This window comes from Paroedura picta, chromosome 6 (genome assembly GCF_049243985.1).
Source record: "Paroedura picta isolate Pp20150507F chromosome 6, Ppicta_v3.0, whole genome shotgun sequence".
Taxonomy (NCBI): domain Eukaryota; kingdom Metazoa; phylum Chordata; class Lepidosauria; order Squamata; family Gekkonidae; genus Paroedura; species Paroedura picta.
This window is the reverse complement of record NC_135374.1, coordinates 41,657,453-41,684,635: the sequence shown is the minus strand read 5'-3', so window position 1 is coordinate 41,684,635 and position 27,183 is coordinate 41,657,453. Positions and strand designations below refer to the sequence as shown.

The window sequence follows — 27,183 nt, the reverse complement described above, 5'->3', positions numbered from 1 at the left end:
CCTCCCACCACTACCTGCTCTTATTCTCACGACCCGCTAGTGCCCATTGCATTCCTGGATGCAATGGGCATTTTTGCTAGCATAGAATATATCTCTTACTGCGTAATCAGAAAACTTATTCTCTTGCCTCTGAAACCCAAACCATAAGTTCCTCTTTCGTCAGCAACACCAAGAGATCTTACCAACTCTGAATTATAGATTTTTTTTTAGCCAAATACACTTGGCATTTCCAGGTATCAGATCAAATGGCAAGCGGTTTGTTATTCCAGCCAAGTGAGATGCCAGAAACAGCATTATGCATTAGGAAATGATTTTCACGTCTATGAAGCAAAAATGCCACTTTCACAATTCGAACATTTTTATGTGCACAAAATGATTTTCTACATATGCAGTCAAACAGATTAATTTCCTGACCTTTTATCTTTAATCACAGATTTACATAGGGTAATAAAAATTCTTTTTTACATGGTGTCGTGGGGGATTAAGGAGATTAAATGTTTGACATCATTCTTTTGTCTGTGCTAAGGCTCCATCAAAGAGCATACTGAGTGGGTGGCAAAGCACTGGACGAGGGATGCAATCTGGAGATGACAAAATAATGGGTAGAAATGGGGTAAACGGGCATCTCTGCTCTACTTGGTAGGTTTCTAAAGCTAAGACTGCAGCTGTCTGGACAGCAAAGCCCGAGGATGTGGATTTTAAGAAATGTTAAAACTGCAGACAGAAGAAGAGTAGTTAAAGAAGAATGAAAACTGAGATGCTTTTGCCTCCTGCAGTCAGCAATGACTCCTGTTATCTGTATCTTCTGCATCGTATGATGTTTCTTAATAACCGGAGCACCAGAATGAAAGGTTATTAGCGTGGGCCGACTGAGCTGGTTTTACTCCTGTGAGTGGAAGACATGGTCCTTGCAATAAAACTGTTGCTTTTCACCTGCATCTGGCCGACAGCTCTTTTAATCGGTCACATTGATCATCACCACCGCCGTTACCACCACCATCATCCTCAGAGAGCATTCATGAAAAGGCATAACAGGTGAGCAAGAGGTACCCTGGGCATATTATGGCTGCTGTTCGTTTATGTCTGCTGTTTGCTGAACATCATCATCCCCCGAAGAAACTGACCAACTCTTAAGGGCTCATTTCATTCTTCTGTCCAGACCCAATAATGCAGGTAGAAGTGCTGCTGAAATCAGCAAAAGCAATGACAGAATTACCCTTTCCCAACATGTTATGTTTGTCTACAAGCATTCTTTATGCATAGTGTGTGAGCATATTATGTAACTATCTGGTAGCGTGTTCTGTGTAGTTATTAGTAAGCACCAAGTATGGCACAAAGATGTGAAATACTAAAATAACCACACTGAAGAAGCTTAAATTCTTCTTGGCAGAGTACTAAATGCTAAGCCGAAGCTAGCATTTGCCAACATATTTGTTTCCTTAAACCTGGATTTCATTGTGGCTGGATTTTTAAAATAAAGAAACATAAGAAGCAGAGTCGGGTGACACTGGAATATCGTTAATATGAATGTGAAATTATTTCATTAGCAGCTCTAAGTGCAAGCCTGAGAACATTTTCTTGGGATTAAGTCTCATTGAATGGTCTTGCACATGAGTTTAGGATTACTTTCTAAGACCCAGCACTTAAATTTACCTTCATATTTCATTCCATTTCTAGCCAGATTTATGAACGTTGTAGGCTTACATTAATATATGTTTGGGTCACAACCCCCAGAAACATCTTACAGATGACTCTACAGAAATAAGCAGGAGTTGCGTAAGAAGATTGGGAAATAGTTGGCATTTTGGCAGAAAACATTTCTCAATAAATTGTGTCCGTGGAGTATGGCTGAATGAGGGGGATCCTCTTACAAAAAGAGGTTTCCATGCTGCTTGCTCCTATTTCTTTTCTTTTAGCTACCCACTCCCTTCAAAAGGTTCCTATGAGGGTGGGGCGATGATTAGGAGCAGAGTGGTCCTTATCATCTGTTTTTTATTTTTCCCTGAGGAGGTCTCTGTGCACGTCACAGGGGTCATTCATATTTCTGCACTCTCCCAGTTGTCTGAATTGGAGGGATTGTGTTTAAAAATTGGATTCAAAACAAGCTTACATAACTGAAGTGCTCAGGAGGGTGTGTGAGTTCTGATGACTGCTGAGGTTAAGAGTTGAGTTACTGATGGCATGACTCAGATGCCTTGGACTTCCTTCCGGTAGAGAAGAAAAAGCAGTCTGAGTAGGGTACAGAGGAGAGATCTGTTTTCACAGTTGTCCCTGTCATCTTGTTCTGCAAATCACACACATCATTTTCGGGGATCCAGTATTCATTTTTCCGAGAAACATTCCCTGCAACAAAACCTAACACTGACCATTTATGCACTGGGAACTTCACTGCCCCAGCTCCCGTGCATGAGCACAGATCGGGGGCAGATGAGGTGCACCAGGCCAAATGCTCCCCCATGTGGGTGCAGGAAGAGGTGGGGCAACCTGCCATGACTAAAACTCCAGTGTGGCATGAAACCTCCAGTATGTAAATGGTCACTGAATTGGAGAATAGTAGTGGCTATAAACATCTTGCTTTCTAGCTTGGTGTACTGGTGAAAAGCGGAAGCCTCTAATCTGGAGAACTGGGTTAGATTCTCCCCTCCTCCATGTGCTGGATCACTGTGGGCCAGTCACTGTTCTTTCAGAGCTCTCTCAGCCCCACCTACCTCACAGGGTATCTGTTCTGGGGAAAGGCTAAACATCCTGAAGTAGTTCCTGGCAGTTAGAGCAGTTCCTCAGTGGAACAGGCTTCCTTTGGAGATGTTGGGTTCTCCTTCTTTGGAAGTTTTTAAGCAGGGGCTAGATAGCCATCTGACAGGGTCGGGAGGCAATTTTTTTCCAGGCCAGACTGTCCAGGGATTCTGGTTTTATTTTGGGCTATGTGTGTGAGTGTGTGGGGGGAGCATTTGGGCATGGAATTGGGGTTGCTGTGGATGGGCAGATAGTTGTGAGTTTCCTGCATAGTGGAGGGGGCCAACTAGATGGTGTTGGAGGTCCCTTTCAACTCTATGATTCTATGAAAGTAATAGTAAGTTGCTTTGAGACTCCTTTGGGTAGTGAAAAGCAGGATACAAAAAAGGGGCTCTTATCTGCCTGGAACCTTCTTTTAAGTAAGGAGCCAATAACAGAATTCAAAGAGATCCAAAATGTATTGGAGATTTCTATTTCAGGTTGCAATCCTATGCCTTTGACAGTAAACTATTAAGCTTACATGTGAGTAAAAATTCAGTGGTTTAGAATGCATATGTAATAAATTAAATGAGCCCCATAAACCCTGAGAATTCAGTGTATTTTCAGACAGCAGCTTCCCCGAAAGCGACAGCACCAATGCAAAAAGTGGAAGAGCAAAGGAGTGTGGCCATAGCTGTTTTTATATTTTTAAGTTGCTCTGCCTCCAAGGCCCATCTTGGAGTAGCAGTGCCTGTTAGCCTCAGGCTTCACTCTTTACATTAATAGTAGTTACCTTTGTCACTGTGTCCATATATGGCCCATTATGCATGGCCTCCGAAATGGCGATTTCGAGTCACATGGAAAACGCGGAGGGGGAAGAAGCAAAGCAAACCACTTATGCACGGGATGGGACGGAATGGCAGCAAAACCCAGAGTAACCGATTATGCACACGGTGACCCCGGTTGCACCCCGGTCACCCGGAAGCTGCGCTTTCTTCCGCGTTTCGCTAACGCGGCTTTTTCAGCAGCATGCACTGAATCTGCGGCTGGTTGCAGCCGGCACCGTGCGTTATCGGTGATTTTAGTTGCCGCCATTCCACCACGAATGTGCACTATCCCCCCCCCCGTGCATAATGGGCCTATGGCAGGCAAATGGGGTTTCAGTTAGGACAGGGGTAATCAACCCGTGGTCCTCCAGATGTCCGTGGACTACAATTCCCATGAGCCCCTGCCAGCATTTGCTCCATGGACATCTGGAGGACCACAGGTTGACTACCCCTGAGTTAGGACACAGTTCTAAGCAGACCTACTTTGAATGGCTCCCTTAGTTGATAACCAGAATTCTCCTGGGAGATAGAGGAGAGGAGCCTGGGAAGTGTACTCATTCAAGAACAGCTTTTCACTCACCCATCCCAAGTTTATGTTGGTTGGAAGTGATTTCTGATAGTAGCTGTTTGGGCATGTTGTTCTGCGGATGTTAATTTTATATGGTTGGAATGTTGTGAAACATGCTAAACATTTATCAGGCATTCTCATTTCACCTCAGAATTTTGCAGAGCTTGTTCAGCCATATGATGATTTATCCAGACCATAGGAGTTTAAAGCTTCCACTGGCATCTTCCATAGCATTCCATCTTTTTGTACTAGATGCAGGCATCAGACGTACTCTTCACTAAGCTCTTTAGCATTTGGCACCTTTGTCACTTTCATGATTTAATACATTGGGATTGTGGCTAAAGCTTGCAAGTGCTGCTTAGCTATTCAATTCTAAATTTTTGATCACTTACCACTTAAACACCCCTTAAAACCCTCCCTGTATTAATAAAATCCTTGGAAAACAGGGAGGGAATTTACTTTGCAGGGTGTATACCTAGAAGTAGAAAATCCCTGAGCTTTCCCCCTCTCAAGTCACAGCTGACTTATAGTAGCCCTGCTGGATTTTCAGAGGCAGTTTGCCATTGCCTATCTGTGCATAGTAGCCCTGATATTCCTTGGTGGTCTTCCATTCAAATACTAACCAAGGCTGATCCTGCTTAGCTTCAGAGACCTGATGGGCTTGTGGTATGTGGGGTTGGAGAACATCTTTCCCCTCACAAGAAACACCCTTGGTATCCACTTTCACACTCATGGGGCACAGAGGGGTTGGTTCACAATCAAGAGGAGTGGGAGATTAAAAAATGTGGGTCCTCAGCTGGGGAACCTGGTAGCAAAGCCCCTCTCCTCAGTGTGATAAGAGAGATGGATAGCTCAGATCCCTGAGTCCGCCTAAGACCCACATACCCTGCAGAGGAGAGGAGAGGAGTTCCAAATCACAACGGCTCCTATTGGTATTTTCAAAGCATGACAATTCTGCCTCCCCCCCCCCCCCCCTCCGCCTTGGAGTTTTCTAACCATTTAATTGAGCAGTGACAGTCTGTCTGGAAACATATTCATTCATGAACTGCCACCAACAGCTCCAATGTTTGTGAAATATTCAATATTCCACGAATATTGCTTCGTGAACCACAAAGCAGCCAAAATTCTAGACAAGCTTTAGCTTGTGAGCCAGTTTGTGCCCATCCCTACTGACAAGATTGGGCTAGCAGGTCAGGGCATAATGGGTTATACAGGTGTTTGAATTTCTAAAGCTCCTATCTATAAATCTGAAATATTTATTTATTCAGTTTCTATACCACCCATCCTTGCAAGCTGACTTGGGGCACTACAATAATAACAGCACAGGTAAAACCAGTACTCCTCCCCCACCCTCCTAAATACCTTCTGCTAGGCTAAACAGACTGGCGATGGTCTAAATAAGGGGGGGGGGGGGACAAAGAAGAACGTTAACAGACCTGGATTTCAACTCACAATGCATTCCACCAGATGAAAGCCAGGGCCAGAAAAGCCCAGACTGGTTGTGGCCGGGGGAACATCTTTATGGCCAGGGATTGCCAACAGTGCTCTCCAAGGGGCATATTGGGAGAGGTGGTCCCTTAGGTATGCCGGACCCAGACCACATAGAACCTCAGTACCAAAACTTTGAACCTCATCCAGAACTCCACCGGTAGCCAATGCAGGTGTTGGAAGGCTGGTCAAATATGGGCCCTCCATGTGGTCCCAGTAAGGACCTGTGCAGCTGCATTTTGCACCTGCCTGCCATGCCCTTGACCCTTGACACGACTGACACGATTGCCAGCTTGGCCTTGCCCATATTCCTCAGCTCTCCTTGGCACTCTGGTGGTGGTGGCTGCCCAGCTGGGGAGGAATTGGGCAGGGGGGGCAGCAGTCATGCAAGGAAGCTCCACAACCTTTAGGTTCAACCGAGCTGTGCAGGCAAAAGGAAGGGGGGCTGCCGTCTTTGGCCACCTGCTGCCACTGGGCTGAGGTGAGTTTGCATTGTGGGGAAGTTGAAGGTGGAGCAAGAGCTGCAATTGACTCTGAGTGGGGGAAATTCCACCAACAGGAAAAATATTGCTTGAACTACCTTTTTCCTATTGGTGGAATATCCCCCACTCAGGACCAATCATCTCCTGTTTTAAGAAGTGAGTCGTCAGCCAGAATGCCTGGGTGTGATGAAGATGATGATGATATGTGATGCTGTGACAAAATATCATTTGTTACAGAAAGGCTTTACTTTATTTCACAGACAAGAATTAATTTAGAACAACCTCACAGTTTTACTTTAATATTTCTGTCCATATGGTATAGACCAGGGGTAGTCAAACTGCGGCCCTCCAGATGTCCATGGACTACAATTACCAGGAGCCCCTGCCAACAAATGCTGGCAGGGGCTCATGGAAATTGTAGTCCATGGACATCTGGAGGGCCGCAGTTTGACTACCCCTGGTATAGACCCTGAAATGTCATAGTCTGTTACCAAGGATGCCACCGTCACTCAGTGAAAGAACCATTAACTTGGGTTTCAGTAGACAGCCCAAATACTCAGGTCATTCATAATTACTTCCCTCGAAGAACCATAGTGGATTCTTATAATCAAATACTCCACTTAATTCTGGATTTGCGAGTAAGTTGGAGCTGTATTAAAGAAATCAATTCCAAGTAATTCTATTAAAATTCAGTCACATGATTGGGAATGACCTTTTGTGGATGGACACATGATTTTATAAGGTTCTCAGGCAACATAACTAGAAGTGGAGATTTGGAATATAGAATCCAAGTGACTGTTATGCTTCTCAGTGTGCAAGAAGACATGGGGTGCCTGGGGTTTTTATTTGGCTAGCAAAGTAGGGAAACTTGGGCTAGACCAGAATTCAAGGCAGTATTTCTGTTGTGGGGATGTAACATTTTCCCAGTACTCAACCCAAGAAAAAGCATTCTCTACTGTGTTTTTTAAGTGCTGGGTGAAATGTTCTAGGGCAAGAACAGGGTGCTAGGCCCTCAGCCTAGCATAGAACGGATCCTGTGCAAACTAGATACACCAAACTTGCAGCAGGCCTCAAACTGACTCTCCTCTACATGCCCTCCAGGTTGTGAACAGATTGGATTTACAAGGCCTGAGTTATGCCCTCCAAAGAAAGTGCTCTTTGGAGTGCAAAAAAAAAATTACCAAGGACCATAGAAGCCTACAGTACAGAATCAAAGTCTCAAAGAATCCCTGAAGTAGAAACTGAAGGTGGCTGACATTTTTGCAGAACCAGTGCTACAGTGGTACTGCAAACCCAACAGGGCTAAATTTTAGCCAGGAAAGTGGTTTTGGGAAAAACTTTGGGCAAAGGTTCAAAAGTGTATAGATTAGACTTCTTGCAAGCTACACACACCAAATCCAGTGGGAACATTATTGTGCTGCCAGCTGCTCTACAATCTCTCCTGGTTGGAGACTGATTACATTTCTGGGGTTCCAGTTATGGATGCCCTCCAAAAGATCTTCCACCCCAGTTCTCTCTCTGGGAAAAGATAGCTGCATATAGAGCCAGGAGATTATAGATGGCTCAAGAACAAGCCAATGAGACCAAACTCACAGAGAAATTTCACCTGGGCAGACCCAGCTCCCCACCAGACACTGGAAGCAAGGCAAGCCCCCCACTATGCTAGTAGCCCCTCCACAGGTCTCCAAAGGCAGGTTCTAAAGGGCAGAAAGGCAGACCAGGCATCCCCAGAGTTTTGCTGAGAGATCCCCAAAATAACCCAATGGCAGCTTGGCAGACACTCCATTCAGACACCAGAAGGAAGGGAAGCCCACAACTCTCACAGCCCCTTCCAGGGCTGAAACAGGCAGGGTGAGGAAATGTTTCCAAATAGTAGCCTGGAAACAAAGCCCCATAATTGGAGCAGGTGTGTGGCACAGCTGCTTCTTCAGTCCTATGTCCACCTGAGACTCAAACCTGAAAGCATGCAACAAAATATGTAGATGAACTGGCTTGAAACCCTGAGACCAGTGGAGACCCAAAAGGGTACAACAGCACATGTAGATATGGTAGCTCAACCCTGGGACACAAATAGGTATAATAATATATTTAGACATGATGGCTCAAAGCCCTGGGACCACCTGAGACCCATATGCAAACTAGTGTGCAGTGATATATGTAGATGTGAAGCCCTGAGAAGGGTTGACCATGCACAGCAATCATCTCCTTTCAAGGCCCTCTCCCTAGCCCTTTTGGATAGCAGTGCTGTGTGTCCTGGGTGCTGTGTGTCCTGTGTGTCCAGCAAGCCAACTCATCCACCCTGGTCATGTCCAGGTTGGAATGGTGGCAGCTCAGAATGTCTCCCTAATAGGAGTACACTTATTCACTCTGGATACTTGGTGGGAGTGATTTTAGTAGGCTGTAATCGGATTTATTTTATTTGCAGTTATCCTTTGAATGTTTTAAATTCTAACTGTAGGTTTTTATTGCAACTTGAGAGAACTTGCGATGTATAGATTTTTAAAACAATCAAATAATATATTTTTTAATGCAGCAAACGAGAACTTAGGATGAGGAAACTAGATAGTACCAAAGTGCGACCCATGAAATCGGAACAGCTTCTCCGCATAGAGGACCATGATTTTGCACTGAGGCCTAGCTTTGGAGGTAAGAGTTGTTGCATTTGATTTTCCATGCTAGTTAATTGTATCTTCTTATGTAGTAAGTCACTCAGTCCCCAGCCAGCCAAGTCATCTAGAAATGGGATAACATGGTTTACTTTAGACTGAAAATGACATTAGATGATACATGCATTGGCAAAATTACACCCTTGTAAAACTACTGAAGTTAATATTAGTCTTACACAAGTGGGAACCTGCATCTAATGTTCTCCTCTGCCTCATATCCTCTTTGCCTTTCCTGAAAGCCCCCGAAGCCTTTTCCCTTTACCTTGTTTCCCCCTCCCCATACAATTTCCTCTTTCCCTCCTGGCAAACCCCATTTTCTGTCCTTGTCTCCTGCCTCAGCCTTCTCTAAAGTGGAGATCAAAGCGGTTGATGTTATTCTCCTCTCTTCTTTTTTAATTCTCACAACTCTGTGCGATAGGTTAGGCTGGAAGTACTTGACTAACCTAAAATCAGCCAGTGAGCTTCTACAGGCAGATGGGAATTTGAACATGGGTCTCCCAGATCCTACTCTGACTTTCTAGCCACTACACCACATTAGCTTTCATGGGGTGGCTGCTGTTGAACAGTCGCAAGCTGATAGGCTTAGTTGAGTCATACAAATCCAATAGTGTCAAGTCACCAAGTGGTTACTTCTAGCCAACCTCCTAGTAGGACCTGGAGATCCCTCCAACTTCCCTGTCTGAGGCCTCTCCCCTCCCCAAACCTTGACATCCTTGATCTCTACCCCAAAATCTCAAGAAATTTTCCATAGTTAACAAACTTAGCCAGGTCTGGCCCTGATGAGTTCTTCCTAAAAGGCCAAAACAAAAGCCTGGCAAGGACCCTGCACATTCCTCCTGTCTTTTACTCATCAAAACAGCCTCAAATGCTATGGTTGCCTAGCAACAGTTGCAATCTGTTTATTAAGGCTACAGGAACATTTAAAAATCATTTGGGTTTTTTTACAAACCACCCAATGTAATTCTTTTGGACTTCAGATTTTTCTACACAGCTGGGGCATTTTTCATATTCGCAGAAAGACCGGTCTTGCCTGTTCACTGCTCCATTCATTGGATTTAAATATCCACAGTTTTTGCTCACTTTGCTATTAGAATCTAAGATTTTACAGCTGGGAATGATTAAAAAGGGATACTGTGAATTATTAACAATCTGCTCATTTTATTTTTATTTTATTTTTACTTTTACAGATAAAATTATTTCTTTGCAGCCAAAGTAAATATTTATATTACACAGTATAGAGTTGTTGTGTTTTTGCTGTCAAGTCACAGATGACTTATGGCGCCCTCATGGGGGTTTTAAGGGAAAAGCCAACTGAAGGTGATTTGCCATTGTTTGCTTCTGTGTGGTGACCCTGGTACTCCTTGTATCATCTCCCACCCAAATAGTGATGAGAGCTGATGCTGCTTAGCTTCCAAGGTCTGACAAGATCAGGTTAGCCTGGGGTATTCAGTTCAGTCTAGTAGCAATTATTAAATTACTGGACATTAACACGTTTAAGGGAGTAATCATTTTCTGATTATGTCAAATAGGCATATGAAAAAGAAACTGAACTCTATTCTCAGATAATTGCTACTGGTGTTTAGCTGACTGTTTTATTTTGCTCCATGTTTTTGCTTCCTCCAGCTTTCCTTCACTTCATTGCACATGAATGATAAAAGCATTAGGTGTGAAATTAATAATTTGCATATCTAGAGATAAGAATTCCGCATGATATAAGGAGGCAATTTATATTGGTTCCGGTCATTAACAATGTATTTATCCATTATATTTCTATCCTGCCCTTCTTCCATGTAACACAAGGGTAATCTACATGATGCTCCTCTCTGCCATTTCATTCTTGCAATAACCATGTAAAATAGGTTAGGCTGAGGGGAGTGGAGGTCCAAGATCACCCAATGAGCTTGGATGTAGGGATCAGAAGCTGGGTTTTACCATTCCAGCATTCAACTACAGCTTATGCATTGCACTTGTTAGTGACCATCTGTCTTTAGAGGATCCCAGGGAAGCATACATGGAGAACCGATCCCTCTTACCTACTCCTGTCATTGCAGGAAAATGCAAAACTTTGCAAGTAACCCTAAGCTCAGTTTGCTATGCTGGTGATTCACATGACGAGATTGGCTTGGCTAGAACCTTTATATCTGATTATCTTTTCTGTCACACAGAGATGTTGCCATGGGGAATAGTCAAACATCTTTTACCCTACTATTTTGGAGCAGCACAATTGTGGAAAGATGATTCCAGAGGGTTAGTCTTATCATGCTGTTGCAGCAAAGATAAAAAAGGATCTTGTGGCCCCTTAAAGATGAACAATATTTTATTCCAGCATCCATATCCATGGGCTCCTGTCCATGAAATGTATGCTGGAATGAAATTTTGGTGTTCAGGGTGCTCCAAGATTTTGGGAGGAGCATATTGCATGCTTTTTGTGCCATTGAAATTGATGCCCAAAACTTATACCCCAATATCAGAATACTCAGGTAGAATATGATTGAAATATTCTTATAGGAAACACATATACTTCTCTATTGAGACTACAGCTGAATAATCCAATTAAAACCAATTGAATGCAATTAGCAGTAACAGTCTATCTCTCTGTGTTGGTTTCCCTCAGTTACTAATGAGATGATGAGTTTTAATAATGAATTGTTTACCAATCTTAACGATGAAATGGCTAAGATTAAACATGCCACAGTTCGTGTATGACCTGGTTAAAAATGTTATGTAACATCCATCTGTTTCTATTATATTCCTTACAGAACATCTAGGAAAACAAACTGCAAAGTTTTAAAATACAGAAAATGCAGAAATAAGTTCCATGTTTGTTGGTAAATTTTCTTCCATGTTATTTATGAATCACTCTCTGAAATGATATTGTGGAAGCAGGAGGCTGTTCCTCTGTAACAAAATATTTTTTTCCCCTGTAGTTATATTGGACTAGATATGTGAAGAAAGAACAGTGTTTTTCTTAGTGATTTAAGTCTTAACACTTGACTTTTGATCCAGAAGTTTGTGGACATTTTTATATGGATGAACACATAATCAGATGAATAAAAAAAAATTAAAACTGTAATAGTAGCTGAGATACAGAACAAGGAATGTAATAGGGAGGATTACAAAATGTTGGTCTCTCACCACCTTTGGTTGGTGCCTATTTTCTGAATTATCATTTTCCCATTTTAAAAAGCCAGAAAGAGAATAAAAATCCTGGTGGAACACAGGAACAGAACATTAAACAAGAGATCCATTTCATTAGATTTGTCTTATTTTTGTTTCTGTACTCTTAAATGCATAACTGTTCTGGACATGCATAAAACAAAGTTTTTAACACAAAGAGAATTTTCCAAAGTTGTTATAAAGACTGGAATGTGTACGTAGCATGATGGTACTTGTCCTTTGAATGCTAATTTTGACAGGTAACACAAAGCTGAATGGATGAATAAATAAGTAAATAACTCTGGAACAATTAGAAGAAGAGTTGGTTCTTATATGCCGCTTTTGTCTACCCTGAGGAGGCTCAAAGCGGCTTACAGGCTTTCCTCTCCTCACAACAGACACCCTGTGAGGTGGGTGAGGCTGAAAGAGCCCTGATATCACTGTTCGGTCAGAACAGTTTTATCAGCGCCGTGGCTGCATGTGGGGGAGTGCAGAATCAAACCTGGCATGCCTGGCATGCCAGATTAGAAGTTCACATTCCTAACTACTACACCAAACTGGCAATTAAAGTGCCAACACAAGGCAATCTACATGAGACATTTTTGTTATTCTTCTTTTGTACATTCCTCCTCTTCTGAATCAAAACTCAATCCAAAAGGGAGGAAGGAAGTATTGTATTTCTTTTGGTGGTTTTATATTTGGCCAATGGCTTAGTTTATTTAGACCTTGATTTAAAGTATGGAATGTTACTTACAAATGATCAATTGATCAATATTGTTCAAGAGGTAGAAAAGGAAGCAGGGATATATTGTTTATTTATTTATTTATAAATAAGACTGCCTTATTTATAAACGTTATAAACTTATTTATAAACTTATAGACTGCCACTCTCAGAACAGCCGGCTCGTGGCGGTTTACATTAAAAAGATAAAATACTAAAATACAATCCCCCTGGGGGGATACAGGGGTTGCCAGGAGGTGGGAAAGAGGAAATAGTGTAGGGAAGAGGGATATAGAGGAAAGTGAGATGCATCCCTTCCAATTCTTGCAGTTTCTCTACAGTACAACTGTGTCTGGCATGGCAGACAGCACTGCACAACTGGGCCTGACCAAGCCTGACCAAACCAGAACTATACAGAATTTTCCTAGGGAGAAGCTGCCAGGGGGAGGTAAGGAAAACTGAAACTTGCTACAAGGAGATTGGTTGGTGAGTGGAAAGAAACAAAGAGAGCAGGTAACAGGTAGAGGTTATAGGGCCTTCTGGAAAAAGAAAGAGGATGTAAAGGGGGAGGGGAAATGAGATGCCTCCTACAAGTTCTTGCAGGTCCCCTACTTGTTTATTGTTAATCTCTGTGTAGCAGCTATAACGTCTCTGGCAGTGCTTGGCTGAAATGGCATAATATTAAGTGGGGAGACAGGGCTTGAGACTCTCAATTGACTGAGTTGCTCTCCTCCTAAGGATCTCTGTTAGCAGCTGGCTGAATTATTTCAGATGCTAATGAGATTAAAGAAGGAAGAGCAGAAGAGCAAGACTCCAGGGCTGAATCTGCACTTACTTTGTTATTTCCATTGTCAATCTTGTTGAATTCAGATCGATTTGAACCTGGGTCTTCCTCCTCCCCACCCAAATTGAAACAGAATGTATTCTGCACTTGTTTGGGGAAGCTCAGAGCGGGGAGGGGAGCCAAGTGCAGCAGGAGGCTCTTTCTTTCTTTTCCTGAACTGGGGGGAGGGGGTGAGGATTGGAGACAGCAGAGGAGGGGGAAATGAATCCCAGAGGCAAATCTCTGCTAAGAGAAGTATGGGTTTCTGGAGTGCAGGCATTTTAAAACAGGGCAAAAATATGTCTTGGGAGGGAAGCCTTGCAACCAGGAACTTCCAGTCTTTGAACTGATTTCCCTGGCAAATCAGGGAAGATGGCTTTGCTATGTTAGCATTCCAGGAACGGGCAGGAAGTTAATCTGCAAAGTGCAGAACATCTATACTTGATATTGGGGGCTTTCAAAGGTGGTTTTTCAAATATACTGACTTATATCCACTCTTGGGTATCGCAGGGGAAAGGTAGGATCACTGTGGATCAGTCATGGATGCTGCAGGGGGAACATTTAAAGCGTCTAAAATCCAAATGGAAATCGAATACAGAGCAGAGGGGAGGGATGTATTTGGGCTGGGAGTGGATAAAAAGCAAAGTGCAGACTCAGCCCAGGACAAGGGTGAGGCAAGAGGCCGAGAGAACACAAGTCAAAGGAAGCAGAAGTCACTAGAAAAATGTGAGATGAGGGAGAGAAGGGTCCAGAGGACTGAGGGAAGGAGCGTGAGGAAAACTGGGAGCCCATGAGTGAAAAGATTGGATATTTAACTGAAGAATAAAATGTATGCATTAATTTTAATTAACACCTAGAATTTTTCCTGAATATCTGTATTTCTGATGCCCCCAAGAGCCAAATTCCCATGTAATTGCCTTGCATTGTATGTTCATCTCCCCCACCCTCCTCTGGTTATAGCAGTACTTGATTATTATTTCCCCCTTTTGGGGTTAAATATGAATAGTTGAGTACATGCTACTGCTTAGAAACTTGGAAGCTCCAGGTAAACATATTTAATGAATGACTCAGAGGGTCAGTGATGCAGGGAACCATTTGGGGACAAGCATATTTGTTCATTTCCTTGAGTTCTTCTGTTGAAATCTCATCTCAGTCATGAGCTCATTCTTGTTTTAAAAATCTCTCTCTCTCAGCCTTGGCCCCTCCTTCCCCTCCTTCCCTGTAAGGTGATTTGTTTTGAGTTCAGATTTTTCTGCAAGCCTGCATTTTTCAGGTTTGTAGAAAGATCTGTCTTGTTTTTCTGGGCTTCTCTTTTTCCTTGTTATCCTTTTAAATGACAGTATTTTAGAAGAAGAAGAAGAAGAATATTTTAGCATTCACGTACTTTAGAGCAGGGATAGTCAAACTGCGGCCCTCCAGATGTCAATGGACTACAATTCCCATGAGCCCCTGCCAGCGCTGACAGGGGCTCATGGAAATTGTAGTCCATGGACATCTGGAGGGCCGCAGTTTGATTACCCCTGCTTTAGAGCAACAATAATTTAGTAGCACCACATTTTACAGAAGATGTAAAGGTTGATGGGAAGGGATTGGGGGTCAGTGGCAGAAGGGCCGAGGTTCTGTCCCTGGCAGCGCCAGTTAAAAGGATCAGGTAGGAGGTGATGGGAAGCAGCGGTCCGCAACCTTTTGATGGCCGCGGACTGTTGTGCCGGGGTGGGGGGAAAGGGCGACCTGGGGCCCTGCACACGAGCGGCAACAATGGCGCAAACACGCATGCGTGGACTTGCTGAGCATGAGTGTTTGCGTCCAGCGGGGCGCAAACGCGTAGGCACAGCAGCGCTGCACATGCACGCATGCGCAAAACGGCGGTGCATGCACATTTGTGCCCCCGCCGGACACAAACGCGCATTTGCGGCAAGTCCGCGCATGTGCTTTTGCGCCGCCTGCATGCCGGCAGCCACGGCTCCCTCTCCCCGCCCCTCTGGGCCATGAGGAAATTGGCCGCCGAAGTGGCCGATTAGCTTGCGGCCCAGCAAGCTTCTCTTCCCCCCCCTCCCGAAGCAAGAAACTTGCCGGGCCGCAAGCTAATTGGCTGCTTTGGCGGCCGATTTGCTTGTGGCTGGACGAGCTTCTCGCTGCGGGGGGGGCGGGAAGAGGGAGCCGTGGCCCGGCGCCAAGGCCACCACGGCCTGACAGCGGGCCGCGGCCCAGGGGTTGGGGACCACTGATGTGAAGGACCTCATCCTCAGACACTGGAGAGCTGCTCCCTGCCTGAGTAGACGTTACTGACTTTGATGGGCTGATGGTTTGATTCAGGATAAGGCAGCTTCATATGCTCAAGTGATTCCTTTATGGACCTTGCCTTTGGGTCAAACTGTACGGCACACGCAGATGCATTTAAATAAGTACCCAATAAGTCCTTTTCATAAAATTAAATGTTCCTCAAGAGCAAGGAAGCCGCAGAGAGAAGCAACACTTAACTCTCATCACTGCACTCTTCTTTCTTTGCAGTTGCCAATGTTTGGAATCATTTTCTTATGAAGAAAAAAAAAGCTCCCTAGTTATTGTTATATATGAGCTTGAAACGATGATTCTATGTCTCTATGATTCCATAACTCAGTGGTTTTCAACCTGGGGGTCAGGACCTCTTTGGGGGTTGAACGACCCTTTCACAGGGGTCACGGCAGGGCGAGCAGCTTGGGCGGGGGGGGGGGGCGCCACTGATGCCGCTCCTCCTGAAGGCACCTGTCAATTTATATACAATTTATAACTAATTTATATACAATCAGGAACAATGGATCTTCACGCCCTTGATCAATATCGTTTTAATTTCTGTGAAAGAAGACCTGCATAATTTTATGGTTGGGGGTCACCACAACATGAGGAACTGTATTAAAGGGTCACGGCATCAGGAAGGTTGAGAACCACTGCTATAACGTATAGTTGGATTCAAACTTTGAGTGTGACAGAGCCCTCTAGGAAACAAGTTTTAAATTCTTAAAGACAGTTTCAGGAATTAGATATAGGTCACTTATATGATTAGTATTTATGTATCCTTAAATTTTTAAGAACTTACTATTTACATACTTGATCAACATATTTGTATTCTCTATTATTTTAAAGGGTCACCAATACCAGTGGGCATTGATGTACAAATTGAAAGTATTGACAGCATTTCAGAAGTTGACATGGTAAGCTTGTTCTCATCCAGCTACACCTGTGATAATCAAATAATCATAGAGTTGGAAGGGGCCATAAAGGCCATCAACCTCCTGCTCAGTGCAATATCAGCCTAAAGCATCCTTGATAAGTATCTGTCCAGCTGCTGCTTAAAGACCGCCAGTGAGGAGGAGCTCACCACCTCCGATTCCACTGCTGAACTACTCTATGAATTTTTTTTTCCTGATATCTATCTGATATCACTCTACACATAGTTTAAACCCATTATTGCAGGTCCTCTCCTCTGCTGCCAACAGGAACCTTCCCCTGCCTTCTCTAAATGACAACCTCTTCTTCTCCAGGCTGAACATTCCCAAGTCCCTCAAAAATTCCTCATGGGACTTGGTCCCCAGGCCCCAGATCATCCTTGTCACTCTCCTCTGAACCCTCTCAATTTTGTCCACATCCTTTTTGAAGAGCCTACATTATTCCAGGTGTGGTTTTATCATTGTGGTATACAGCAGGACTATGAGCCTCTTGTGGCGCAGAGTGGTAAGGCAGCCATCTGAAAGCTTTGCCCATGAGGCTGTGAGTTCAATCCCAGCAGCCGGCTCAAGGTTGACTCAGCCTTCCATCCTTCTGAGGTCGGTAAAATGAGTACCCAGCTTGCTGGGGGGTAAATGGTAATGACTGGGGAAGGCACTGGCAAACCACCCCATATTGAGTCTGCCATGAAAACGCTAGGGGGCGTCACCCCAAGGGTCAGACATGACTCGGTGCTTGCACAGGGGATACCTTTACCTTTACCTTTATACAGCAGGACTATGACATCTTTCAATTTTGATGTGATGCCTGTGTTGAAGCAGCCCAAGATTGCATTTGCCTTCTTTTCCTCCACATCACATTGTCTGCTCATATTTATCTTATAGTCCACTAGTACCCCAAGATCACACAAGCTGCTATCCAGAAGTGTATCTCGCATCCCAGTATGCATGCTTCTCATTTTTGTGAATGAGAACTGCAGTGTTTATGAATCACTTTTGAGTCTCAGGAGAGGCAGCACAAAGATCAGCTATCCACACACTAGTTTTGGATTAATATGGCTTTGGATGTAATTGCATATAGTTCCATAGAAAGTTGACAACAGCCAGGGGAGAAAAAATTCCTATACCTTTAATATGTACTATGCCAAAATGAATGGTTGATGTTCATTATGGCATGAAACTAAATAGCAGTACTTGAGGATTGCAGCACACAGACTGATATTAAAAGGGCAACTAGATGGACCAGTTTCAAATCTGGCAACACTTTCAGTGCACTTTAGAAACAGATTTTCTTGTTTTACACATTGTGCAAAAGCAAATTGAAAGTGCATCAACCAATGTATGAGGAATGAGTCAGAAAGGAAGCACACCGTGCATAATTGACAGTTTGGTGTAGTGGTTAGGAGTGCGAACTTCTAATCTGCCATGCCGGGTTCGATTCTGCACTCCCCCACATGCAGCCAGCTGGGTGACCTTGGCCTCGCCACGGCACTGATAAAACTGTTCTGACCGAGCAGGAATATCAGGGCTCTCTCAGCCTCACCCACCTCACAGGGTGTCTGTTGTGGGGAGAGGAAAGGAAAGGCGACTGTAAGCCGCTTTGAACGTCCTTCGGGTAGAGAAAAGCGGCATATTAGAACGGCTTCTTCTTCTCCATAAGAATATGAACTTCTAAGTGAATCTGCATATATTACTTGGCTGCGGTCTAATTAGTTTCTGGTATGTATGGGGGAGAAGCAGCTAGTAGAGTTGTGGATAGAAACAGGCCTTTGGCTATTAATAACTTTGGGAAATAAGCAAGGAGAAAGTGCCTGTCATTTTTTCTTCCAGAGGTTATAAAAAACCAGGAAGGGGGGTGGTTTCATAGCAAAGCCGCAAGGGTTGAGACCATATCAGAGGATCTGGAAGCTGCAATTTCCTTTTTAAAGAAGTAGTGGGAAGAGACCCATCGTGGATCTTACAGTGTCTTGCTTGGTTTAGTCCTAAGCTGATATAACATAGAGTGAACCCAGCTCGAAGCACTAGTTACTTTTACAGATAATATTATAGTGACTAATTCATACCTGGTGGATTATTGACTCCCTCTTAATTTTCTTTATATTTCCTTTACATAAAGGATTTCACAATGACTTTGTACCTCAGACATTACTGGAAAGATGAGAGACTCTCTTTTCCTAGTACTCGAAACAAAAGCATGACCTTTGATGGAAGACTCATTAAAAAGATCTGGGTACCCGATATATTTTTTGTGCACTCCAAAAGATCATTCATCCATGACACAACTGTAGAAAATGTTATGTTACGGGTCTACCCAGATGGCAATGTACTCTTCAGTTTGCGGTAAGTACAATGTCCTTTCCTCTATCATTTTCAGGAGAGCAAACAACAGAAGTGGGAATAATGCCAGTTTCTTGTGATGTAGACTTGTGATGTACAAAGAACAAGCATGGAAGGTCTATTTTCAAGAGGCTGTGATGACAACCACAGATTTTCTACCACTCTAGACATTGCACTCAACACGTGTTGGGTCATGGGGAAGTGACTGGACATGATCAGACACATGGTGTGTGTGTGGGGGGGATACCTTAAAAAGTGCTCATTCACTTGGAGTTGTGATTGAAGAGGGGTCTCTATTTCCCCTCCTACATAATTTTTGCTAGCAGAAAAGATGGGGGGGGGAGACTTCACCCCCTTTTCTCTAGCTCTGTGCACCCTTGAAAGAACCAGGATTATATGAGTTCAGATTCCACAGTGTTTGATGCATGATTTAAGAGCAGGAACTGGAGACTTCTTCTAGCAAGGCCAGAGTAGTTCTGGTAGAGTTCTGTAGAGAGGGATCACCAGTAACAGAGTTTTGGCGTCATTGTAGGAGTCCAGGAGGCAAGAAGATTGTACTCTGTGAAGGAAAATCCTTCCCCTCATGGAAGAACTCCAGGAAATCTATGAGAATTTTGAACAGTGCAAGGCTCTGCATACATCTTAAGTCTTATCATTTTAAAAATAATGTAATTAATGTGTTTCATCAAAACTTGAATTCTCCCCTTAAAGTTTGGTCTACCACTCTACTCTCACTGTGGTCAGATACTGGTTGATTATAAACTATGGTTTGGTCAGACTCCAGTCATCACATCTGAATACAGACTAAACTAGGATTTCAAAATAGGGATCTTACCTGGTGAGTTAACCACAATTCCTAGGGCATTTCTGCACATTGAAAAAAATAGTGTTACACTAGCACCATGGTGTAATGCTATTAAATAAAGCGCTTTTGGTCATTACCCACTTCCTGGCTATACACACAACTCTCCTCTGCCTGTTAATCAAGCCAGGTAGCCAATCACCTTTCTTCCTGTTTTAAAGGGCCCGCGATGCAACCTAATTTTTTAAAAGTAAAACTTCTCTGTTTTGATGCCTATGCATAATCATAGATGCATAGTGCTTTTTTAAAATCCCTTTTGGAATCATTAGCCTTGAAGTGATCTTGTTCCTGATTTTTTTTGGGGTGGGGGGAACTTTAGAGATGCAAGCTTTGTGTGTTAACTGGTGGGGGGATTTTTTGTTGTTGCTTTGCCTGGGCGATTTAACGCATATTAATTGCTCCAGGCAGTTTGCTTAAAAAAGAAAAAGAAAATCCGTGTTCCCAGTAGAAAGGAGAGGGAGGCGGGTACGAGGGTGGGCACTGGAGACGTAGTGCTACTTCAGCTCCACACATTTCCTTGGCGGGTGGCTTACTGGGTGCTCTCCTCTTGCTTGCGCCAGATAGTTGGGGGAATCCACTTTTTGGGATTCTCCAACTTTCACTTTAAAATTGAGGATGTAGTTGGCAGTTTGATGCTGGGACGCTGGATGTTGATAACATTGTGAAAAACTGCTTCCTAGAACTGGAAAGTCTGTCTTGGGAAAGTGGGGAAGGAATGCGAAGGGAAGTACATGATAGCTGTCATGATTATGACTAGGCAAAGGGCAAACGTGACCCTGAGCTTTTATAAGGAAACCCCTATCTCTGCAGAAGCAGAGGGAAAGAGGAGGGGTCAGAATGGTGGCCCATTTAAGGCCTGAAATCCACAGTAGGCAAGAGTTGCAAAGGTGTTCTTCTGTCTCCTTTGCAATGGAAGGAAGAGCATGGCATGTTCACTTCTGCCCCAGTTCATTGACTTTAAGGTTGCAACTCACAGTTTTAAGACTTTCAGCAAAAAAAGGTTACCTCTTAATTTGTGCTATATTACCTTTCTTATAAGAGCCTCTTGTGGCGCAGAGTGGTAAGGCAGCCGTCTGAAAGCTTTGCCCATGAGGCTGGGAGTTCGATCCCAGCAGCCGGCTCAAGGTTGACTCAGCCTTCCATCCTTCCGAGGTCGGTAAAATGAGTACCCAGCTTGCTGGGGGGTAAGCGGTAATGACTGGGGAAGGCACTGGCAAACCACCCCGTATTGAGTCTGCCATGAAAACGCTAGAGGGCGTCACCTCAGTGCTTGCACAGGGGATACCTTTACCTTTACCTTTCTTACAGGATAACAGTTTCAGCTATGTGCTTCATGGACTTCACTAGATTCCCACTAGACAGTCAAAACTGCTCTCTAGAACTGGAAAGCTGTAAGTCTGTCTTGGTTTTCATACTCTATACCTACATGTGTGTGTTTTTAAATAGGAGATAGAAAATACAGGAGAGCATTTGACCTCTTAAGACTACATTGGGCTCATCAGATGTTCTTGAGAATATTCTCCCAAGAATATTTGTGAAAAGAAGCAGAATAGCATTGTCTTCTCCTTACACAAAGAGGGAAATATATTGGACAGCAGCAATGTTTTGTGTTTTTCTTACTTTAATGCTGTGTAACTTAGATGCTGATGCAATTAGTAGAGGTCATTGGTCTGTGTATGGACTGAAGACTGGGATGAGGTTGTAATAATGAGGATGGGGATAAAGTTGGGTGCGCATAGGATCAAGCAGCCAGGATTCTTCTTTCTATCACATTTTTATCCTGCTCTTCCTCAGAGTGGTGTACATCATTTCTTTTCTCCTTTGCTTTCACAACCACAATGTGATGTAGATTGGAAGCCCCACCTCCTTCCATATATCCCTATATGCCAGTTATGACCATGAGGCAGTCGTCTGATGGCTATCTCAACCTTTAGGGTGACCTGGCACTGACCAGACCTTTTCCATTGTGGATCTGGCTGTTTGAAATGGGCTCCCTTATGAAGTGAGCCACCCCCCACCAAGTCCTTCCTTCTCATTAGGTGGCCAAAGTATTTGAGTTTCATCTTCAGGATCTGGCCTTCTAAGGAGCAGGCAGGGCTGATCTCCTCTAGGACTGACCAGTTTGTTCGCCTTGCAGTCCAAGGGACTCGCAAGAGTCTTCTCCAGCACCAGAATTCAAAAGCCTCAATTCTTTGACGCTCGGCCTTCCTTATGGTCCAATTTTCGCAGCCATACATTGCAACTGGGAATACCATAGCATTGACTAAACACACTTTTGTTGGCAGGATGATGTCTCTGCTTTTTAGGATGCTGTCTAGATTTGCCATAGCTTTCCTCCCCAGGAGCAAGCGTCTTTTAATTTCTTTGCTGCAGTCCCCATCTGCAGTGATCTTGGAGCCCAAGAAAATAAAATCTGTCACTATCTCCAGAGATATTAGGGTTTGCTATTTTATTTTGGCTTTAATAGAAAACTAACTGTTATTATAAGCTGCCTTGAATTATGATGAAAGGCAGGATATAAACGTTTTAATAAATAAATAGGCTGAAGTGTTCGGGTAGGATTTGAACCTGGGACTTTGCTGTTCTTGTTCTGACTAGACATGGGTTTCTTTTGTTATTAATTCAAATAATTATAGAAATGGGGTATTTCATAATTATTGTATTTATTTATCTAAACATGTATATCCCACCTTAAGATGGCAATCATAATGAAAATGATACAGATTCCTCATCTATACCCTTCTGTTTCTTTAATAAATGCAGTCTTGACCTCTATTTGTTTCACTTTTACCAAGCAGCCAGCATTTTCCTAATAAAATGCACAGAGAGAGTACAGTTTTTCTTAGGGGCAGTGGGAAAAGATGCCCTGAGATTTCTTGATTGACTTCATGCTGTAGCCACTAAGATTACATATATCTGTGTAGGTATATCAATTCTGAAAGATGAGGGGGCAGGGCTTTGCTTTCCTCTATTTCCCCATTGCTTACCCTGTTGGGCCCAATTTCCACTTGCGGTCTGCACTCCCCTGCTGCTCTCCAAGCCTTATTCCCCCATCCAAGCAAATCTACCTCCAGATCTTTGTACTGCTGCCTGCCCTGATGCCTTATCCTCCTTGTGCCACCAAATGCCCCTTGCCCCATTTGTCTGCTACTTCCTCATGATATTGGTCTTCAAGCTTTACTGCTGTTTGTGTTTCTGTGGGGAATTGTTCCTAACAGTTCTCCCAAGGACATTAATGACTGTTTGAAATTTGGCAGTGTGGGTGTCCTATGATCCCCTCTGATTTTTGTCCAATTTGTATGGAAAAATCACCAAGCATGTGTAAGTCTTTCATTGAAACCAGTGGGAAATAATAACAAAATGATATTATAAAACTATGAAACAATAACAAAAGAAACAAAGTTATATGAAACAATACCATTTGGAATTCATATCAAAAATGAAAAAAAATTGTGCACAAGTTCTGACTACTGCTAAACAACACTGGCTATTGATGTTCAGAGTTTTGTGCTGTAAATTTATTTCTAAGGTATTTTAAGTTTAAAACGTACGTGCTTTTACTAAAAACAAGAACAGGCATGTGATCATTCATTTATTAATCTTCTAACAGATGCATACAATGAGGAAGACTTGATGCTTTACTGGAAGCATGGCAATGAATCCCTCAGCACAGATGAGCACATCTCCCTTTCCCAATTCTTCATTGAAGAATTCAGTGCTTCTAGTGGACTTGCATTCTACAGCAGCACAGGTATAGTGTCTAGCCACCAGGTGACAATATTGATATTTTTAATTTCTCTTAGCAAATGAGAATGGTAAGTAAAATATTTGTTATATATAAAAACTGTTATTCAAAATAGACTGGTATTCTTTCTCTACAGTGGGGTCATTAGGATTTGGGCTTCCACTGTCACTCATTGATATTTGTTACATATGAAGTTTTTAAACATAAAGAGAAGACTAGTGCCAGTTCAGATATGTTTCTTGTTCACACTGGTGGTTCAAGCTTGCATGAATGAATTAATATACTGTGTAGTTCCAAAGACATCAGTTGCTGGCTATTTCTTGCTATTTCCCCGCCCTGACACATGTGGAATAGAACAAGGGGGGAACTTATTTGGGGGACAGCTGCTGCAGAAAAGCTGCAGTTTTGGAAAAGGTTAAATACTTTCCCCCTTCACTACTTCCTCTCTTAACTTAACCCTCCCATGATAGCTGTTAATTGTGCATATTCCTTCCATGTTGCCCATCTTCAGCTAAAAGGATCAAGTAGTAGTTGAGGTCAAAGACCTTGTCCTAAGTAGATTATGCTGCCTTTGATGGTCCAGTGGTCTGATTCAATACAAGGCAGCTACAGGTCTGTGATGATATGACAGGCATATTAAAGCCTTTAGAAATGCTATATTTTTATATTTAGGTGGACTGTTTGCTCTCTTCATAATATATGTGAGTTTTCTATAGAAAACCGTATCTCCATTTCTGCTTAAGACAACAACCCTGTGAGAATACAAACTGTGGGCTTTTTGATAGCTGTTCTGAAGGCTATGGAATTGTCTCCTGGAAGAAACCGTAAGGTCCACTTCCCTTCTGCAGTTTCAGAAGGGATGTAAGTCTGAAACCTTTTAGGTGGCCTATCTGGATGAGTGGTTTTAACACTGGTTTTGAAGTATGGCTTCTATTTTAAATTTGCTATTGCTATATATTCTAATTAAAAATGTTTATTGTTGTTACGCATCATGTGTCCCTGTTTTTTAGAAGGATGGTCTATAAATGTTTTAAATAACTTACCAAGATAAAGTAGGAACAAGGACAAAATTTGTATTGGGTTGGATGATAAGTGTACTAATAATGGTCCTCCACCACCTCATGACATAATTGAATGCCAGTCCGCAAGCACAATTTTAAAAGGAAGAAGAGTTGTTTTTTATACCCCGCTTTTCACCACCGAAAGGGGTCTCAAAGCGACTTACAGTCACCTACCCTTCCTCTCCCCACAATAGACACCCTGTGAAGTAGGTGAGGCTGAGAAAGCTCTGAGAGAACTATGATTGGCCCAAGGTCACCCAACTGGCTGCATGTGGAGGAGGAGCAGGGAATCAAATCCAGCTCTCCAGATTAGAAGTCGGCACTCCTAACCACTACACCAAGCTGGCTCTTTTTAGGACATAAAACCAGACTACTTTATTTATACAGGTGTATTTATGATTCACAGATCTCAGGCACATATTAAATGAAAACGTTTTGCTTGGTGGCCCTCAGCCAACTCCTCCTTTCTAGGCTTCATTCCTGTTTGCTGCATTTTTTTAAGGGTCTAGGGGGGAAATCTAGGATTTGAGATTTTATCTGCAATTAAGGGTGAACAGTAAAACTCATCTCAGTGGGTGGCCTAAACTGCAACTTGCATGTCATAATCCTGAATGCTACCTAAGATTTCTAGATTGCCCCTAAGGAGTCCATATGGCTCCTGTGAAGAACCATTAACGTTACTTAGCAGCAGTACTAAATGGAGAGGCGCTGCCAGAGTCATTATGCCTTATTATGTGACTTGGAAGTTTTTCCATCCTGTTGTGCTTCGCGCTTGATCAGAAGCATACTCTTTGTTGCCATTATTTCACATGACTCAAATTAAGGGTTGCTTTGCAGAGCTTCTTGTAGTAGTGTATATAACTGCTAGTCAGTACGTTAAGGTTATAATTATTGATGATAGCGTAGTCCTGTGCAGATGGCTAAAAATTCCGGGAATATGGAGGGGGATGCATGAGTGCATTCACCACCTCTGTTTCTGATACCCCTCCTCCGATCCTTTATTGAAGCTTTTAAGTCTATGGGTTCAGCAAGACACAGACTCAGTTTCTTCAAATTCAACAGCTCTTTATTAAACACCACCTCCAACCAGGACACAGAACAGCAAACAACAGAACCCCTCAAACTTCTATACACTTCAGGCAGCCCACCAAGTAACCTGATTGGCCCTTAATGAAGACCTGCAATTGGTCCGTTTCCAGAATCTATGTGCAGCTGTTGACTGGCTAGTTTACAATCCTTCATTAGCATAGTGTTCAGGCAAGTGTCTTTGTCCACATCTATAACAGAAGCTCTGCTCTATGTGTAATGGTCATCCAATAGACTGAGACCAGCAGGCAGGATTCTTCACCACCCTGGATGTTAGTCATTTTGCACAAAGCATATGCCTGTTCAATAATCAAGGCTAATGACTGGGTTAGAAGTATTTTCATGTTAAATATTTTAAAATGAATAAAGCTTTTACACATTATAAATTATTTTTAACATACATCAAATCAACTATTTACAGATTTATTTACAAAATTTTATTTACACGAATACTTGGCATTTGTCATCTAAATGGCTATAAAATAAAAAGTTTACCAGTATATTTGTCATTAAAGTTAGTACTTGTGATTGCTAGGGGTGTGGATTTGGAGCTACCTGTGCCAAAAATCTACCTGAATTTCAGCATCTCAAATGTAGAAGAAGAAGAGTTGGTTCTTATATGCCGCTTTTCTCTACCCGAAGGAGTCTCAAAGCGGGTTACAGTCGCCTTCCCTTTCCTCTCCCCACAAGAGACACCCTGTGAGGTGGGTGAGGCTGAGAGAGCCCTGATATCACTGCTCGGTCAGAACAGCCCTATCGGTGCTGGGGCGAGCCCAAGGTCACCCAGCTGGTTGCATGTGGGGGAGTGCAGAATCGAACCTGGCTCTCCAGATTAGAAGTCCACACTCCTAACCACTATACCAAACTGGTTCCAGTTTTCCTTGGAAACACAAACCAAAAAATTCCTGAAAAAATCTTAGATATATTTGGAAATTACCGGGTAGATCTGAAAACAATGGAGATGCAGCTGTTTGTTGGGCTTCTACTGCAGTCCCTGTCAGTCAGCTCTGCCAGGGTGGAGGGTGAGAGCAGACTAGTTTTTCTTCTTAGCTCCCTGTAAGTCAAATTGAGGATTCAGGCGGGTGGCTGTCTTGGTCTGAAGCAGCGAAACAAAGTTTGAGTCCAGTGACACTTTTAAGACCAACAAAGTTTTGTTCAAGATATAAGTTTTTGTGTGCAAGAAAAAATTTTCAAAAGAGAACTTTGTATTTTGAATAAAACTTTGTTGGTTTTAAAGGTGCCATTGGACTGGAACTTTGTCCTATAAACTATATTGCTGTTGCTCCATTTACTATGTTAGTAGCTAGCTAAGTGGTTGTCCCCTATGTGGCGCTGCTGTTCCAGTAATCGAATGCTTTACCGGAAAACCATGTATTTAGTGAGGTACAACAGCAAATATGAATATGAAATATCCCATAAATCTTTTCTCATGGTTAGCAGTGCTGA

General features: G+C 43.0%; 1 protein-coding gene across 3 annotated transcripts in view; it reads left to right on the top strand.

Annotated features, from left to right (window-relative positions):
* Positions 1-27,183, top strand: part of GABRR3 (gamma-aminobutyric acid type A receptor subunit rho3) — a 54,399-nt gene that overhangs the window by 5,769 nt on the left and 21,447 nt on the right. For all 3 annotated transcript variants that reach the window (XM_077342241.1, XM_077342240.1, XM_077342238.1), the window contains 6 exons: positions 644-1,035; positions 8,611-8,723; positions 16,567-16,634; positions 18,763-18,986; positions 21,154-21,236; positions 23,456-23,596. In XM_077342241.1, coding sequence (XP_077198356.1) covers positions 902-1,035; positions 8,611-8,723; positions 16,567-16,634; positions 18,763-18,986; positions 21,154-21,236; positions 23,456-23,596 — 763 coding nt within the window. In that variant the 5' untranslated portion in view covers positions 644-901. The remainder of the gene's footprint in view (positions 1-643; positions 1,036-8,610; positions 8,724-16,566; positions 16,635-18,762; positions 18,987-21,153; positions 21,237-23,455; positions 23,597-27,183) is intronic.